Raw genomic sequence first — 15615 nt, forward strand, 5'->3', positions numbered from 1 at the left:
TGCATGAGAAGGAACTGAAGAATGCAAAGGTAAAGGAGTGCCTTCATTTTCTATGAATGTTATTGGGCTTGCTGACTAGGGTTGGAAAGAGTCTGTGATAGGGGAACAGACTGTATTGCTTAATTATTTTCTGCCATCACTTACTATGTTACCACTAAAGTTTCTTTTGATTTTGCACTGCAAACTGCCAGTGCTCTGTGAAATCCTGTAGCCAACCGCCAGTCACACTCACACAAGCAAACTGTTATGCTAAAAATAAGGCTCTTCAAGGAAGATAAGAAGAATCAGATTGGAGAGCCCTGGGCAGACTGCACAATTCAACCAATATTAGACTCCATAGTCCAACTGAGAGAGATCAAATCATGTGGGATAATTAGTGACTAGTCATCTAATAAAGGAGTAGATGGATAATTGCTTGCTAGAATCTAATATATATTTGTCATCCATATATTACCTTACCAATGGTGTTATATATTAAACATAATATTAAAGTGGCAGAACTGCAGGACTGATGGGGTAAAACAGAGACACCGTGGGTTAATCTAGAAAGAGTTTATGGAAAATCCATCCACATCTGTGTGATATTCAGTCTTCCTTCACAAGCAGAAATGAACAGAGATTAAATTGAAGACATCCACAATACAGCTGTGAAAGGAGAAGTACTACTAATAGGTACTTTCAATATGCAGGATGTTGATTGGGGTATCCCTGTTGTGGGGCTGTCTAGAAGAAGGGAGATCCTGGATTCTCTACAGGGAAAACTGTTTCTGTAGATGGTAACAGAACCCATGTAGAATGGAGCCATATTGGACTTAATGCTTATGAATGAGGAGAGTGTTTCTGATGTTATAGTGGGTGATCATCTGGCATCCAGTGATCACTAGATGATGTGGTTCAATATTAAGACACACAGGGATACAGTTCATTCAAAAATGAAGGTTCTAGACTTTAAAAATGCTAACTTTGTCAAGATGGGAGATATAATAGAGAAATTCAAATATCTCCATGGCATAAATGAACATAAAGTGAGACTTTCAACTGAAAGGAAGCTCTGGAATGAGGGGGCACAGGCTGAAGGTAAAGGTGATAGACTCAGGAAAGGGTGGTGGCTGAATGGAATGGCTGGAGGCGGTAGAGACGAAAACTACATCTGAATTCAGAACATCATGGGACAAACACATAGGATCCCTAAGGGATAGGAAGAGATAGTAGACGGCAAGGATGGGCAGAATGAATAGACCATATGGTCTTTAACTGCCATCATTTTTCTATGTTCCTATGTTAATTATTCCAATCTGAGATCAATTTGATCAAAATTCAGCTAAGAATAAAATCCTGATTTCTGAGACATATCTAGGGGCAGATATTCAGCCTGTGAGCCTTTTTTTTAGCCTCTCCTGACTGCGTAAATTGCTTTAAACATCAACATGCTATTTATTATACAAGTGTTGTGGAAAGATAATTCCAATATATGTTTGGTTTATGTATTGTTTATGCTGGCTTTAAGCCACCTTGAACCTTAGTGACTGGGTGGGAACTAAATAAATAAAGATATGTATCCCTATTCTTAGTCCTTCTTTAACATAGCTTCATTTTGATAAGCCCCCAAGTTAAAATAGTTTAAACCATAGTTAAACTTTAATGTTGATGTTTTTTCACAAACAACTTTTTGCCATGTTTATAGTCTAATTTTGTCTACTATTACGCAGTAACTATGACACAGTAGTTTTAAATCAGTAGTACCTTGGCAAGTAATATGACCTTTTCCATCCAAGAGACTTTTGGGATTATTTACCTCAGCCACTGAAAGATGAGAGCAACTACCACTCACATCTCTATGAAGAGCTTTATGACTGTTGGGGGCAGCTATTCTAGGACCTGGGACCTCACAATTCAAAGGTTCTCCGCAATCCATTCTCTTACCTGGACCCATTGAACACTTGTTAATGATCTGATGGTTAGTTACCTTTGATGGTTTGTTGAAAAGGCAGGCTCCTCCTCCGTTGTTTAAAAATTCATGATACTCTTCAATGCTACACTTGGAGAACTTGCGTGGAAGATAATAACTGCAAGACAATAAGCAAGCAAATGAAAAAACAAAAGGGTCTAACATACTATACTGCCAAATATTATACTAGGAACTAATTTCATTTTAAAGGATAAAACAAGGCAATTGATGTTGAGGCCAGTTAAAACAACTCATTAAAAGGAGAAAAACAAATACAAGAAATGAGGTGAACTATGAGATTGATTATATATTTTTTCTAAATTTACTTATTGAATTATTTCAGTTTATTTGAATGCTGCTGCCTTGATGTTTCAATAATGATTTTATCTGTATATGGTAAGTGAACATGTTTGCAGCTTCCATACTCACTCCATGCCAGGTTTTCTTCATGACTTCACTTACTATTGTAAAGGTTCCCGCTAATTTTCTTATTTGTATACATTATCTTGCCCTTCAAGGTATAGTGATACATTTCACTGTGTGGCTGATTGTTCAGCAGAGGCAACAAGATGCTTAATTTAAACACTGGCACTAAAATTAGTATGCATATTCAGCACTACTATGCATGAGAAGGTAATGTTGTAACAGCTCACCTAGTTTGGGAGGTCCAGCAGGTGCCTATTCTTAGCCTACTTCAAACAGATTATGCTCTATTCTATTACACTTGATAAGTATTTTATATTATTTAGATTGTACTGTTGTGTTCTTTGGATTAGGGCTCTTCTATAGTTGGATTTTCTAACTGTGCTATGATGACCATTATGGTAGTTATTTTAGTAGCATTTGCACTTGTAAATTGCTGTATTTAAATGTCTGGAGAGGCCCAGACCTTTAAACACTATTTCAGCACAGGGGCCATTCACTAGTGGGGAAGTTCAGTACAGGTGGATGGCAAGGGGGCGTGGCAAGGATGGGGAGAAGGAATGGCCTGGGCAGGACAACAAATTCAGACTTGCTTTCCCTATTTTGCAAAGGGAATCCATGTCTGCATTGAGAAACCTGGACCTTGGAATTTACACCTGCTCTGAGGCACCTCTAAGTGTCTACTTTAGGGGAAGCTGCAAATTCTGACCTCTGGGGTCCCTGCAATGCCAGTGCTCCCAACCAGAACAAGTCCCTACCTTGATGCCAGCTTCCCCCAACCCCCATCGGCTGCACCTCCACCCCTGGCAGCAACAACCCCTCTAGCAGCATCATCCAATGTTCACTCTACGCTGTGCAGGAGTTCCCAAACTGTATTCCTGCCAGTGCATGTTTTCAATCACGAGGGACAGGCAGGTTCCCTAGGCTCCTGAAGAGCTTGCCTGTTCCTCGCTATTGAAAATGTGATACTGAAACAGAACCTCCCACTGGCAGAAATGTAAGTAAAGAACTCCCGCACAGGTTAGAGGGAACATTGGCAACAACTTTACCCCCACCTTGGCAGCATAAACCCACCTTTTGTAAGTAACAACATTCCCCCAGGGCTCTCCCCTCACAGCCCCTCTCCATCCATCTTTCCTTGATAGTCCTCTCCTTCTCCAGAAGCCCCTCCTCCCAGGTGTGAGAATGAGCCTGACATGTGGCAGCATCCCCCAAGGGCCCAAGGCCTTCAAAAATAACCCTCTGCCTGTAGGTCCCTCTATCCCCACCCCTTAACCCACAGCCTTAGCCTACTAGTGTTCCTGGTCTCTATGGCCACAAGCATTGCCCACTTGCTCCTGCTTCAAGTCTTGGCCAAATACAAAGTAGGTAATGAAATCTCTAGTGCTAATATTGTGGTATTATAGTTAAGGATCAGGCTTTTATATGTGGGCATTTTTGTCCGTATATGGAAACCAGACCCCTAGTGATAATACCATGATATTACCACTAGCGGTCTCAGCGGCCTGCACATATTTTAAAAGAAGCTTCAAGACTGGCAGAACCTCTTGTAAAATAGCATGAGAATTCTATATGTCCTGATTTGGACATATGATTTCCCTTCTCCACATTTTATCTATAAATCTGCCTCTATGTGTAAGTTATAATGTCTTCTGTACCTCTCTTTCTATAAATTGACGATGTTTATACTAAAGGAGTGGAGGAGTGGCCTAGTGGTTAGAACAGCAGTCTTGGCATCCAGAGGTGGCCAGACAAGTCATTTAACCCTCATTGCATCAGGTACAAACTTAGGCACCAAATCAGCCTTACCACCTGACTACCGCGTGCCCCAGGCGGTAATTCTGAATTTGGCATGCACCGAAAACATGTGGTAGAAAATATTTTCTATTTTCTACTGTGTGGCACTTACCCAGTGGTAAATGGCAGTAGGCTCGCGCTGCGTGCCTACCACCCAGGTAGCATGTGAGACCTTACTGCTAAGTCAATGGGTGGCAATAAGGTCTCAGGCTGAAAATGGACATGAGCTGGTTTTTATTTTACCGCACGTGCATTTTCAGTCCCCTTAAAAAAAAGCCCTTTATCCAGGATGCGGTAAAAACTGGCCCGGCACGCACCCAAAAGACACGCTCGCACTGCTGCAGACCACTTTTTCCCACAGCTTTGATAAAAGGCCTCCAGATTGTGCGCCCTCCAGGGACAGGGAAATACCCAGTGTACCTGAATGTAACTCACCTTGAGCTACTACTGAAAAGGTGTGAGCAAAATCTAAATAAACATATCAAGTAAATAAATCTAAACCTACAATGCGGCCACATACATTTGCACCAGCTCAGGAGCAGGAGTAAATGGACCTGCAGAGGTGTGTGTGCTTCCTGCTCATGCTTACACCCCAGCCAAACTCTTCCCCTGAACTCAAAAAGCAGCCAGCGGAGAACCAGAACTTACATCTGGGTCAAGTACATGAATGTGCCTAGACATAGCATTTCTATAAAAACATAAGAATAGCCATACTGGGTCAGAACAATGATCCATCTAGCCCAACATCCTGTTTCCAACAGTGGCCAATACAGGTCACAAGCACCTGGCATAAACCCAAATAGTGGAAACATTCCATGCTACCGATCCCAGGGAAAGCAGTGGCTTCCCCATGTTTGTCTCAATAGCAGACTATGGACTTTTCCATAAGAAGATTAATATGCAGCCCCTTAGTCAGCAGGATCTTGTCTACGAGGGATAATTTCGACTAGCTGAACTAATCAAAATTACCCCCTGAAATATTTATTGAACTAATAGTACTGATTACATATAAGGAAACAGGGATTTTTATCTCATTTTTACTCAGGATTTGAAGTGATGCCAGAAAAAATTACTTGCAGCTAGCATTATCCCCTCTTTTCAGTGCATAAAAAAAAGACATGGAAATAGTACCGATGTTTGCACTTGAGCAAAACTTTGCTAAACATGCCAGTAAATTTATCTTCAATGGATGTGACAGGCCTTTCTTTATCACATAATATGTCATCAGCTTCATTTCTGTATAGCTACATTTAAATTGAATTTATCAGAAGTTGTTCCACTACAACAATAAAACATTTTTCAAAGGCTACGAAAGGGCATAGTAAAAAAGAAGCACTTGGTAGATTTATTGAAATCAATTAAAGGAGAAGAACACTTAACTACTCTATTGTTTCTCATTCTTTTATCTCCTATGTTCTGAAGAAACTAGTTTCTTAATTGTATTTACTCAAAAGACTGAGGGTAATAGATTGGGACCTAATGTAACAGTAAGAAGAAGCAGGTAGAAATACAACCACAGAAACATTTCAGAGCTTGATAACAAACAGTATTTTCAAAGGGAAGCTCAATTTAGAATGTCTTCAGACATCAATGAACATGCAATTTAAATTGCATTTATAAGAAACTGGCATATATTAAACCTCAAAAACGTATTCCCATAAAAAGTGTAGCAAATTATTTTTTTCTCTAAGGGATTAAATATCTGGAGGGTAATATTCAGAAGTTGGTCAGTAGTGTAGATATTCGGATAATTTTAACCAAATAACTTTAGGTCAACTTTGTGCACACCAGCTTGTCGATTTAGTCTTATCTGGTCAGTACTGAATGTTAGCACTGACTGGATAAAGTTTTGCTCCTTACCAGGAAAGCTTCCAAACCTGTATCTTTTTATCTAGCTTAATTTTGTCCGGCCAACTTGAGCAGGGACAATATTCAAATCTTGGGTTTTGTCCAAAAGTTACCCCAAAAAATGTTTTAAATATCAACCCCTTAATATTCACCCAGTGCCAACCTCTATGCTTCACAGTTTAAGGAGCAGAAAGCTCCAGAAGCTTTGCCTTGTCCTTAAAGGGTCTTTTGGAGAGCAGCAGAGGAGGTCATTTTAGAATAGGGGTGGGCAACGCTGGTCCTGAAACAAGTCAGGTTTTCATGATTTCCCCAAAGAATATGCATGAGATCTATTTGCAATTTAGGCATTGCATGCAAATAGATCTCATGCATATTCATTGGGGAAATCCTGAAAATTCGACTGGTTTTGCACCATCTCAGAACCATGGACAGATTTTTAAGAGAGTAAGTTCTGTATAATCCCATGTTTTTATTTCTCCTTTCAAATTTAAAATAAAGTTGCAGCATGGCACCACTTATATAATATGCATGACATTGCAGGCTTGTAAAACTGCCCCATTATATGTAGACATAATGGCATTATTTACTTGAACCTGTGTCTAGTAGGGAGGGGCCGTTTCCTGGGTGCTGGAAATAACCTGGGACAAAGTTCTGGGAGCATACGTGCTTTGCAGCAGTGTATATCTCTGAAAGTTAGTTCTGATTTTGCTGAATACTTCTGGCTTTGATGTTGGGTCTAGTATTAAATCCTATACCGTTTTCTCTTCCTTCAGCTTCCTATACTGTTCCTTTCACTCAGGGTTCTCAGAGTTTCCTATCTGGGAATAAATCTCTCAAGCAAAAAAAAACAAACAAACAAACCCTCTGTTCCTTCAGTAGTTGGGAAATTTGCTGCCAGAATCTGCTTTGGTTCTCTTCTGACTTTATTTCTCTCCCAACTCATAGCCTTCATTTCCTATATAGCACTCCCAATACACCAATTAACACTTGAAAAAACATCTATCTAGCTGCTTGGCAATCACCTGTGGTACCTCATTCCATCCTGTCAGCATGACTTTAATTCCATGTAATAGCTGTGGTGCCTTCAACATAAGGCAAACCATATGGAGAATTAGAGCTTGTCCCATCTGTCTACAATTCTCTGCTATGGAAGAGGAGCTCACCAAACTGAAACAAGAGCTGGCTGCATTAAAGCAACTTCCAGGACTACACACCACCTGACCAATTTAACACCTCTGCCACAGAGAATGAAACAATCCATAAATAAATGGGCTATAGCAGGCTCTGGTAGAATGCAACATGCCACACGTGGAGGGGCATATTCAAAAGGACGTCCAGGTCATAACATTCAAAACAGGAATCCATTTCACAGGTATTTTCGAATTGGAAACATGTGAAGATTTCTTGTTTGAAAATACATGCGAAGGACGTCTGTGTGCTGGAAACGTCCAGCATAAACAGTCATTTTAAAAGAACATAAGAATAGTCATACTGGGTCCATCTAGCTCAGTATCCTGCTTCCAACAGTGGCCAATCCAGGTCACAAGTACATGGCAGAAACCCAATTAACTAGCAACATTACATGATAACAATCCCCCAGAAAGAAATGCTACTACTACTACTACTACTACTTAGCATTTCTATAGCGCTGCTAGGGTTACGCAGCGCTGTACAAGTTTAGCATGGGGAAGGACAGTCCCTGCTCAAGAGAGCTTACAATCTAAAGGTTACAAACTATGTAGTCAGTGTAGGTAACTTACAACTTAGGTAGTCAATGTAGGTAGCTTACAATCTAAAGGTTATAAACTATGTAGTCAGTGGAGGTGACATGAATGGGGAAGGTGGTTAGGCGCCAAAAGCAAGGGAGAAGAGATGGGCTTTGAGTAAGGACTTGAAGATGGGCAGGGAGGGCACATGGCGTATGGGCTCGGGAAGTCTGTTCCAGGCATAAGGTGATGCGAGGTAGAAGGGGCGGAGTCTGGAGTTAGCGGTGGTAGAGAAGGGTACAGATAGTAGTGATTTGTCCTGAGAGCGGAGGTTACGGGTGGGAACATACGAGGAGAGGAGGGTAGAGAGGTAAAGGGGGGCTGCAGATTGAGTGCACTTGAAGGTCAATAGGAGAAGCTTGAACTGTATATGGTAGTGGATCGGGAGCCAGTGAAGCGACTTGAGGAGAGGGGTGATATGAGAGTATCGATTCACGCGGTAGATAAGACATGCGGCGGAATTTTGAACAGATTGAAGGGGGGATGGATGGCTAAGCGGGAGGCCAGTGAGAAGGTTGCAATAGTCAAGACGAGAGGTAACGAGCGAGTGGACGAGGGTTCGGGTGGTCTGTTCAGAGAGGAATGGGCAAATTTTGCAAATATTAACGAGGAAGAAGCGACAGGTTTTAGCTGTCTGCTGGATATGGGCAGAGAAGGAGAGGGAGGAGTCGAAGATGACTCCGAGATTGCGGGCTGAAGAGACGGGGAGGATGAGGGCGTTGTCAACAGAGACGGAAAGTGGGGGAAGAGGAGAAGAGGGTTTGGGTGGAAAGACAAGGAGCTCGGTCTTTGCCATGTTCAGTTTCAGATGCCGGTTGGACATCCAGGCAGCGATGTCAGAGAGGCAGGCCGAAACTTTGGCCTGGGTTTCGACTGTGATGTCGGGAGTGGACAGATAAAGCTGGGTGTCATCAGCATAGAGATGGTACTGGAAACCATGTGATGAGATCAGCGAGCCCAGGGAAGAGGTGTAGATCGAGAAAAGAAGCGGTCCAAGGACAGATCCTTGAGGAACCCCAACAGAGAGCGGGATGGGGGTGGAAGAAGAGCCATTAAAAATACTCTGAAGGTGCGTTGGGAAAGGTACGAAGAGAACCAGGAGAGGACGGAGTCCTGGAACCCGAATGAGGACAGTGTGTCAAGAAGTAAATTATGATTAACGGTGTCAAAGGCGGCCGATAGGTCGAGGAGGATGAGGATGGAATAGTGACCTTTGGATTTGGCAAGGAACAGGTCATTGCAGACTTTAGAGAGTGCTGTTTCTGTCGAGTGTAGTGGGCGAAAGCCGGATTGAAGCGGATCGAGGACGGCCTGAGAGGAGAGGAAATCGAGGCAGCGGCTGTGGACAGCGCGTTCAAGTAATTTGGAGAGGAAGGGTAGAAGAGAGATGGGGCGGTAGTTGGAGGGACAGGTGGGGTCAAGTGAAGGTTTTTTGAGAAGTGGTGTGACTACAGCATGCTTGAAGGTGTCAGGGACAGTAGCAGTGGAGAGAGAGAGGTTGATGATGTGACAGATTGAGGGGATAACTGTAGGAGAGATGTTGTTAAGCAGGTTGGTGGGAATGGGATCAGAGAAACAGGTGGTGCACTTAGAGGAAGAAAGAAGGTGAGCAGTGTCCTCTTCGGTGATCTCAGGGAAGGAGGAGAAGGAGGCCAGGTTGGGTTGGTTGAGGGAGTGGGTTAAGAAGTCACAGGGAGGAGAAGGCTTGGAAGTGAATTCAAGGTTTATCTTCTGCACTTCGCGGAAGTAATCAGCTAGTGTTTGAGGAGAGAGTGAAGGAGTGGTGGGAGCGGAGGGCACTTTAAGTAGGGAGTTGAGGGTGGCGAAGAGGCGACGAGGGTTGGAGCCAAGAGAATTGGTTAGTTGAGAGTAATATTCCTGTTTGGCAAGGAATAGGGAGGACTGGAAGGATATGGCAACTAGAATTGAACGCAATATTCAAGGTGAGGTCACACCATGGAGCGATACAGAGGCGTTATAATATTCTTGGTCTTATTTTGCATCCTTTCCTAGCAATTCCTAGCATCCTGTTTGCTTTTTCGGCTGCTGACACCGCCACCCACTGGGTGTATGGTCAACAATTATACCTAGATCTTTTTCTTGAGTGCTGAATCCTAAGGCAGACCCTAGAATCAGGTAACTGTAATTTGGAATATTCTTCCCAATGTGCATCATTTTGTATTTGTCCACATTAAATTTCATCTGCTATTTGGATGCCCAGTCTACCAGTTTCCTAAGGTCTTCCTGCAATTTTTCACAATCAGCATGCATTTTGACAACTTTGAATAGTTTCGCTTCATCTGTTCCATTTTCCAGTTCATTTATAAATATGTTGAAAAGCACCGGACCCAGTACAGATCACTGTGGCACTCCACTATTCACCCTCCTCCATTGAGAAAAATGGCCATTTAACCCTACCCTCTGTTTTCTTCCAATAACTAATTCCTAATCCACAGAAGGACACTGAGGATCATAACTGAAAGGGATGCCCAAGTTTTGCTGAGGACGTCCTCGAAAAACGTCCTGATGGAGGGGCGGGGAAACCCGTATTATTGAAACAAGATGGACGTCCATCTTTCATTTCAATAATACGGTCAGGGACGCTGCGTAACCCTAGTAGCGCTTTAGAAATGTTAAGTAGTAGTAGGGACGCCCAAATCCTGAAATTTAGGTCGTCCCTAGACTTGGTCGTTTCTGATTTTCGGCGATAATGGAAGCCAAGGACAACCATCTCAGAAATGACCAAATGCAAGCCTTTTGGTCATGGGAGGAGCCAGCATTCATAGTGCACTGGTCTCCCTCACATGCCAGGACACCAACCTGGCACCCTAGGGACACTGCAATGAATCTACATGCGCTAAGCCCACGGTATTTATTTTTTCAACTTTTTTTGTGAAGGGTTATAAAAGGGGGGGGGGGGGGTGGATGCATTAACCATCTAGCATGCTGATGTCACCGGTGCAGTAACTGACTAGCATGTCCATAACTCAGGAGCCATTAGTGCCCTTCTAAATAGGAGGCAGTAAGTGCGCAGGTGGTACTTTTTTTATGGGTGTGCGCTAATTCCAACATTAGTGCATGGTCATAAATAAAACATAGGAAAAAGCCCTTTTTTACGGTCATGCTAGAAATGGGCTTAGCTCGAGGGAAAACTCCATGCAAGAACCCATGAAGCCCATTGCTTAGCACAGCTTAGTAAAAGGGTCCTATATTTCCCAGTATCTCGGGTATCAGCTTATTCTTTCCATTCTACCCAAGGAAAATCCACTACTTATTTCTAGAATAAGCAGCATAAAATGTAGTATACTGTTTTGGGATCTACTACTCTTTGACACCCTACCATGTTTGATCACAAGATTTAATCTCACTTGCCTACCATAAATGACCCTATGTGGTAGACCAGTGCATTCAAATCTTTTAATGATCTTTTTCTGCCGTCATCTACTATGTTTATGTATGTTTACTATGAATACAGTCACTTAGGTTCAGCATCTCACAAATGGCTAATAAAAGTAGAAAGAAAAGCAATGTAGCGCCATCTGGTGGTTTCATATACATATTGTGTGTGTGGGGGGGGGGGGTTCCCTGCCAAAATGTAATAAAATGGAAACCTAAAACTCTTGGCATACATTTTTTAAATATAAATAATTTTGATTTTCTGTACCACTGAAGAAAAGCATCACAATTAGGAACTAATATACTAGTAGTTTTTTCCAGTTGTGTGTGTAGGAAAAAAGCTTAGTATATTTTCCCCTGGATTCTATGTATGGCGCTTCACTTAATTAGTTATCGAGCTGTTATCCATCAATATTTGGATGTTAACAACCAATTATTGACATTAATTAGCACCAATTAGGATTTGCACATGCATCTAGCTGCATGCTATTCTATAATGCTGCACCATAGGTCATATCAGTTACATATCACCGTTTCTCCGAAAAAGAAATGGAAACTTGGCCATGTCAACAGAGGTTCCAGTTTTTTCTAAGCTAAGTGACTTTTGATTTTTTGATATGAGTTTGCAATAAAAGAAAATAAAAATTTGGGATCAATGAGGATTACGCAGTACTGTAAAAGAACTTGTTGGAATGCAGTATCTGTGCTGTGATATCTGAAGATCCTGCTACAGTTGTTAAGAATGTTTCTGAAGAACAGTGACATGTAATCTGATATGACCTATGTTGCAGTTGCTGGGAAAATTTTTCTAATTTGTGTTTTGGATCCCTGCACATATAAATTTAGTGCTGCTCACTGATTTATCTTTATTTGGACATTAACTCTATAATGCTGAGCACCTATACCCCAAAGTGTGCAAACCAGTGGCGTAGCTACGTGGGGCCATGGGGGCCTGGGCCCCTGTAGATTTGTCCCTGGACTCCCCTGCTGATGACCCTCTCGACCCCCCTCCTGCCGACGACCCCCCCGCCGCCGTAGCCGTCAGCTACCTTTGCTGGCGGGGACCCCAACCCCCGCCAGCCGAGGTCCTCTTCTTCCGGCGCAAGGCTTCGTTCTGTTTCTGTGAGTCTGACGTCCTGCACGTACAATGTGCAGGACGTCAGACTCACAGAAACAGAACAAAGCCTTGCGCCGGAAGAAGAGGACCTCGGCTGGTGGGAGTTGGGGGTCCCCCGCCAGCAAAGGTAGGCGACAGTGGTGGCGGGGGAGGGTTGGCAGAGGGAGGGGGGTCAGCAATGGTGGAGGGGGGGTCAGCGGCACCGGGGAGGGAGGCTAAAATGTGCCCCCTCACCTCAGGCGCTGGACCCCCCCTCCCACCGAAGTCTGGCTACGCCCCTGGTGCTAACCAAAATTAGGCATGGGAGGAGCATGAGCGAGTCGTGTGCATTCCAAAAAGTTGTGTGCAGTGTTGCAGAATATTGGATTTCCATGCCCAACTTGGGCGCCAGGATTTACACCAGGTTTGAGCAGGTGTAAGTCTGGTGCCCAGAGTTAGGCAGGGGAACTGGTACTAAGCGCTATTCTATAAAGGGTGTGCGCCATTTTTAGAAGAGCGCTTAGTGCCAATCTTTTCCAGTGACTATTTCTGAGCACAATTTATAGAATCCCCCCCCTTTGAGTCTATTTCTCAAAATGTGCTAATGTCCCTTGTTAGGAAAAAGACTCCATAGAGATTAATATTACCAACAAGGCATATTAGTATGTCACTGCACAGCTGTAAACAGGACCTACTGTTTTTTTATGAAGCCACTAACCTCAAAACTCTTTGTGCTTAATTCAACCAAAAATTCTGCACAAAAATGTTTAAATGTTTAATGTTGGTGCACAGTTTTCTAAAATTCTGCATTCTTTGATAGAGAGGTGTGGTAGCCGTGTTAGTCCACTCTTAAAGGTTATCAATAGAAATCAAACAAAATAAAACATGGAAAAGAAAATAAGATGATACCTTTTTTATTGGACATAACTTAATACATTTCTTGATTAGCTTCATTCTTTGAGAAACGTTTTTGCATGGAATTTCACCAGCAAAAATACCTGGGTCTTCCATGCTCCTGAAATGACACCACCTAACCTGTCAACCAGTTCAGGCTCGATTCCTCCCTCTCTCAGCAGTCTCACTCACCCAACTAGCTTGTACCCTTCCACAAGCTAGAGTGGAGGAGTAACCCAGTGGTTAGTGCAGCGGACTTTGATCCTGGGGACCTGGGTTCAATTCCCACTGCAGCTCCTTGTGACCTTGGGCAAGCCATTTAACCCTCCATTGCCTCATGTACAAAAACTTAGAGGCAGATGCAGCAACCAAACGTAAAAAAATCTAAATCGTTAAAGTCCCTAACGATTTTAAAATAACGAAACATGCACCAAAAAAAAAAGTCACACATGCTGAGATCGGTAGTGAAACGTACAATGTATCAAAGAATCACAATACACATCGTTAATCGGCCCCCAAATCATGCGCAGAGCAGCCAAGCGTTATGTTAGCTGCTCTGCGCATGCCACAAACAGTCAAAACACAGTCAAATCGCAAGCACATGGCTCCCAAATAAAAACAAAATTTAAAAAAAGGGTCGGGAGGGGCAAGGGCGCTCATCAGGAGCGTCCTGTACAGACGGCCTTGCCCCCCCCCCCCCCGCTGCTCCCCACTTTCCGCCGCTCCCCCACCCCGAAAAAGCAAAATTCTAGCAGCCCCTGCCCCCTCCCCACTTTCCGCCGCTCCCCCCACCCCGAAAGAGCAAACTTCTAGAAGCCCCTGCCCCCCTCCCTTCCTCACTACTCTGTCACCTCAGCTCCGCCTCCCGACATCCTCCGTCCGCGCCCCGCCCCCTTTTGGGGTCGTCGCCGCCATTCCCCTCCTCCATCGGGCCCCCTTCCTCTTACCGGGCCCGTGCAGCGCCTCTCTCCTCTGTCCGAAGGCGCTGCACGGGCAAGAAGAACGCTGAATCAGCTGATGCCTGCCTTCGCCTAGCTTCGATAGAGCGTCTTTCTCCTCCTGGGCCCGCCCCTGTCTGACGTCAGTAACCTACGTAGGTTACTGACGTCAGACAGGGGCGGGCCCAGGAGGAGAAAGACGCTCTATCGAAGCTAGGCGAAGGCAGGCATCAGCTGATTCAGCGTTCTTCTTGCCCGTGCAGCGCCTTCGGACAGAGGAGAGAGGCGCTGCACGGGCCCGGTAAGAGGAAGGGGGGCCCGATGGAGGAGGGGAATGGCGGCGACGACCCCAAAAGGGGGCGGGGCGCGGACGGAGGATGTCGGGAGGCGGAGCTGAGGTGACAGAGTAGTGAGGAAGGGAGGGGGGCAGGGGCTTCTAGAAGTTTGCTTTTTCGGGGTGGGGGGAGCGGCGGAAAGTGTGGGAGGGGGGGCAAGGCCGTCCGTACAGGACGCTCCTGATGAGCGCCCTTGCCCCCTCCCGATCCTTTTTTTATTTTTATTTTTTTATGTGTTTTCTGAGGTCCTTTGGACCAATCACAGCGCTTTTAGCTCTGCTAATGCGCTGGGATTGGCTCAAAGTTTGTTTATTTTTTCACTTAACACTTTTTCCTGCCACGGAGCTGTCCTAACGAGAGGTCCAGACCTCTCGTTAGTTTTCCTGCCTTTTTCCTGCGTAAAGGCAATCGGAAAAGGTTAGTGCATGTCGTTTCAATGGGGTTTTCACACTAATTGCTCATCTCCATTCCGTTTTCGTTAGCTGCTACTGTCGTCGGAAAATAGGCTTAAGTGCATGGAAAGGATAGGAAATTCTTCCCTGAGGGCTCATTTAACGATGAAAAACGTTTAGTGCATCTACCTCTTAGATTGTGAGCCCTCTAGGGACAGAGAACATACCTGTATATAATGTGTACAGCGCTGCGTACATCTAGTAGTGCTATAGAAATGATTAGTAGTAGTAGTAATCAAGACAGAGGGATAAGGGAATTACTTAAGGTGTGAATAGGGTACTGAACAAGTGAATAGGAATTAGAGTTAAAATCAGCCTCAAAAAGGTGGACTTTAGCCAAGATTTGAAGATGGACAGAGCTGGAGCTTAATGTACTCAGGAAGTCTATTCCAGGCATAAAAGGGATAGAGTCTGAAGTTGGCAGTGGAGGAGAAGGGAACAGATTAAGAGAGATTTACCCAATAAACAGAGTTCCCATGAAGGAATGTAGGGAGAGATAACAGGGGAGAGAGGCACTGCAGAGTGAATGCACTTATGTGACACCTTTCTTGCCTAAAAAGATAATACTGGATACAGTTTGAATAAAATCAAAGTATTATATTAAAAAGGACCTGATATTCAGCTGGCAGTGATCAATGTTTTGCAGACACTCAGCAACATTAAACCTGGAAATTCAATGCCAGGCCACATCCAGGCTTTGGAACTAAATTTTCATGTTTGCA

General features: G+C 43.9%; 1 protein-coding gene across 2 annotated transcripts in view; it reads right to left on the minus strand.

Annotated features, from left to right (window-relative positions):
* The window catches only part of ADAM22 (ADAM metallopeptidase domain 22), a 661757-nt gene that overhangs the window by 191679 nt on the left and 454463 nt on the right, over positions 1 to 15615 (minus strand). For both annotated transcript variants that reach the window (XM_030199706.1, XM_030199712.1), the window contains exon 15: positions 1967 to 2066. In XM_030199706.1, coding sequence (XP_030055566.1) covers positions 1967 to 2066 — 100 coding nt within the window. The remainder of the gene's footprint in view (positions 1 to 1966; positions 2067 to 15615) is intronic.

This window comes from Microcaecilia unicolor, chromosome 1 (genome assembly GCF_901765095.1).
Source record: "Microcaecilia unicolor chromosome 1, aMicUni1.1, whole genome shotgun sequence".
Classification (NCBI taxonomy): Eukaryota; Metazoa; Chordata; class Amphibia; order Gymnophiona; family Siphonopidae; genus Microcaecilia; species Microcaecilia unicolor.